Here is a 1621-nt window from a genome sequence, read left to right as displayed (position 1 = left end):
CTCAGTCTCTTTCTCTTCCTTCTGTCTCTCTCTCCCCATACTCCACCTACCCCCCCCCCCTCAGTTAAAAAAAAACTACCCCACATTCAGTTTCCCCTTTTCATCGCACATAAACAAAATGAGATTATTTTCATAGACCTGACACAATCCACACATTATCTTTCTCTTCCCTGACCCCATTTCACTGACGGAATACAAAATATCAGTATTTTACAAATATACATAAAAAACTAATACAATATAATCAACTAAAATAAGTCATTCTGTTCAGTTTCTAAGAACTTCGTTTATTTTCTTACATACACTTGCCACTCTCCTTATCTGCAGGCCTACAAAATAATTATTTCCTCTTGGTTGGTTAAGTAGTGCTAACTGGTTCGCCACACTATACAGAGAGTACGAGTTTAGGTGTTGGGCTACTCCCAGAAATAATAATCATTATCCTGTGATGATGGTGCATGCATTCTGCCACTTACCTCAACGATGGCCAGCAAATTAAATTATACGGGTTACCATGGTGAGTGCAAGAACATTGGTGGATCCTGTGCCCTCGGTCAATTAGCCTTAAGTCTCCCCGTCCTCTTTGTACACGAGACACTAGCTAGATTGTTTGCTCGTTCGGGTTTTTTTTTCTTTTAAAATAATCTTAAGAATAATAATACTCTTAGGCTATTTGTTAACAGCATCCTGGTCTACTTACTCTGTAAACAAATAACTAAAACAATGAATGCATGGAGATTATACTATTATAAAAATGAACTCCTAAATATGAAACCACAGAAATAGAAAAATGGACAGAAGCCGAAAATATATTACTCAGAAAGTATCAAAAGTATTACGGCTCCATGAGTAAAAGATTCATAGAGTGTGGAGGGGTGCAGCATTTTAGATCGCTCAAAACATTACTAGAAGCTGTTTATATTTAGTGGATTTCCAGAATGACGGCAAAGATCTTTACACCATCAGATAATCTGTTCTTTGCTTTTCCTAATTGTATACATGAAACTGAACCGACGCATGCGTAGTATCACATTAAGATCTTCTTCCGTTTTCTGTATGTGTAGCTTAGTAGCGTGTAGAATGCCACTTCTGTCTCTCCTCTCCACGACGAAGGAAATTGTTGTACCCTGAATCTCTTGATTTGATTGGGTGTCTAAGAACCACGTGATCATGGTTCCTCCTCCGTGACCGGCGAGTTGACGTCTTGTTGGTAGCTCTGGTATTGCCCGGACCGCACGCTTTGCACGTCATCGACCTAGAAGGATAAGGTTTGAGAAGTTTTTAGGAAACATCAATAAATAAATGATAATGATACTATATTGATTTGATATAGATCTAGAGTATTTCTTCAAAGAAAGAGCCCAATGTGACTTAAAATAATACAGAAAATAAGTGCTTAGAATAGTTCCACACGTGACCCTTTCTCCACATCTCTCATTCCCCCCCTCTCTCTCTCTTTCTCTCTCTCACTCTCTCTCTCTCTCTCTCTCTCTCTCTCTCTCTCTCTCTCTCTCCCTCCCTCTCTGGTGGTTGGGTGGTGGGGAGAGTGATGGTAATTTCAACAAATACTTACTCTAAACCACACAAATTCACCTTATAAGTTAAAAACTCATCTAAGCTT

The 1621-nt window shown here is 38.9% G+C and overlaps 1 protein-coding gene across 1 annotated transcript in view; it reads right to left on the bottom strand.

Annotated features, from left to right (window-relative positions):
- Positions 1-104: 104 nt before the first annotated feature.
- Positions 105-1621, bottom strand: part of LOC101851353 (potassium channel subfamily K member 1) — a gene marked incomplete at its 5' end in the record, with an annotated part of 47167 nt that continues 45650 nt past the window's right edge. The window contains 1 exon segment of the mRNA XM_013083897.2: positions 105-1255. Within this exon segment, the coding sequence (XP_012939351.1) occupies positions 1169-1255 (87 nt within the window).

The sequence above is a fragment of the Aplysia californica genome, unplaced genomic scaffold (assembly GCF_000002075.1).
Source record: "Aplysia californica isolate F4 #8 unplaced genomic scaffold, AplCal3.0 scaffold00260, whole genome shotgun sequence".
NCBI classification, from domain to species: Eukaryota; Metazoa; Mollusca; class Gastropoda; order Aplysiida; family Aplysiidae; genus Aplysia; species Aplysia californica.
Note: the sequence above shows the minus strand (reverse complement) of the source record. Positions and strands in the feature narration are given on the sequence as shown.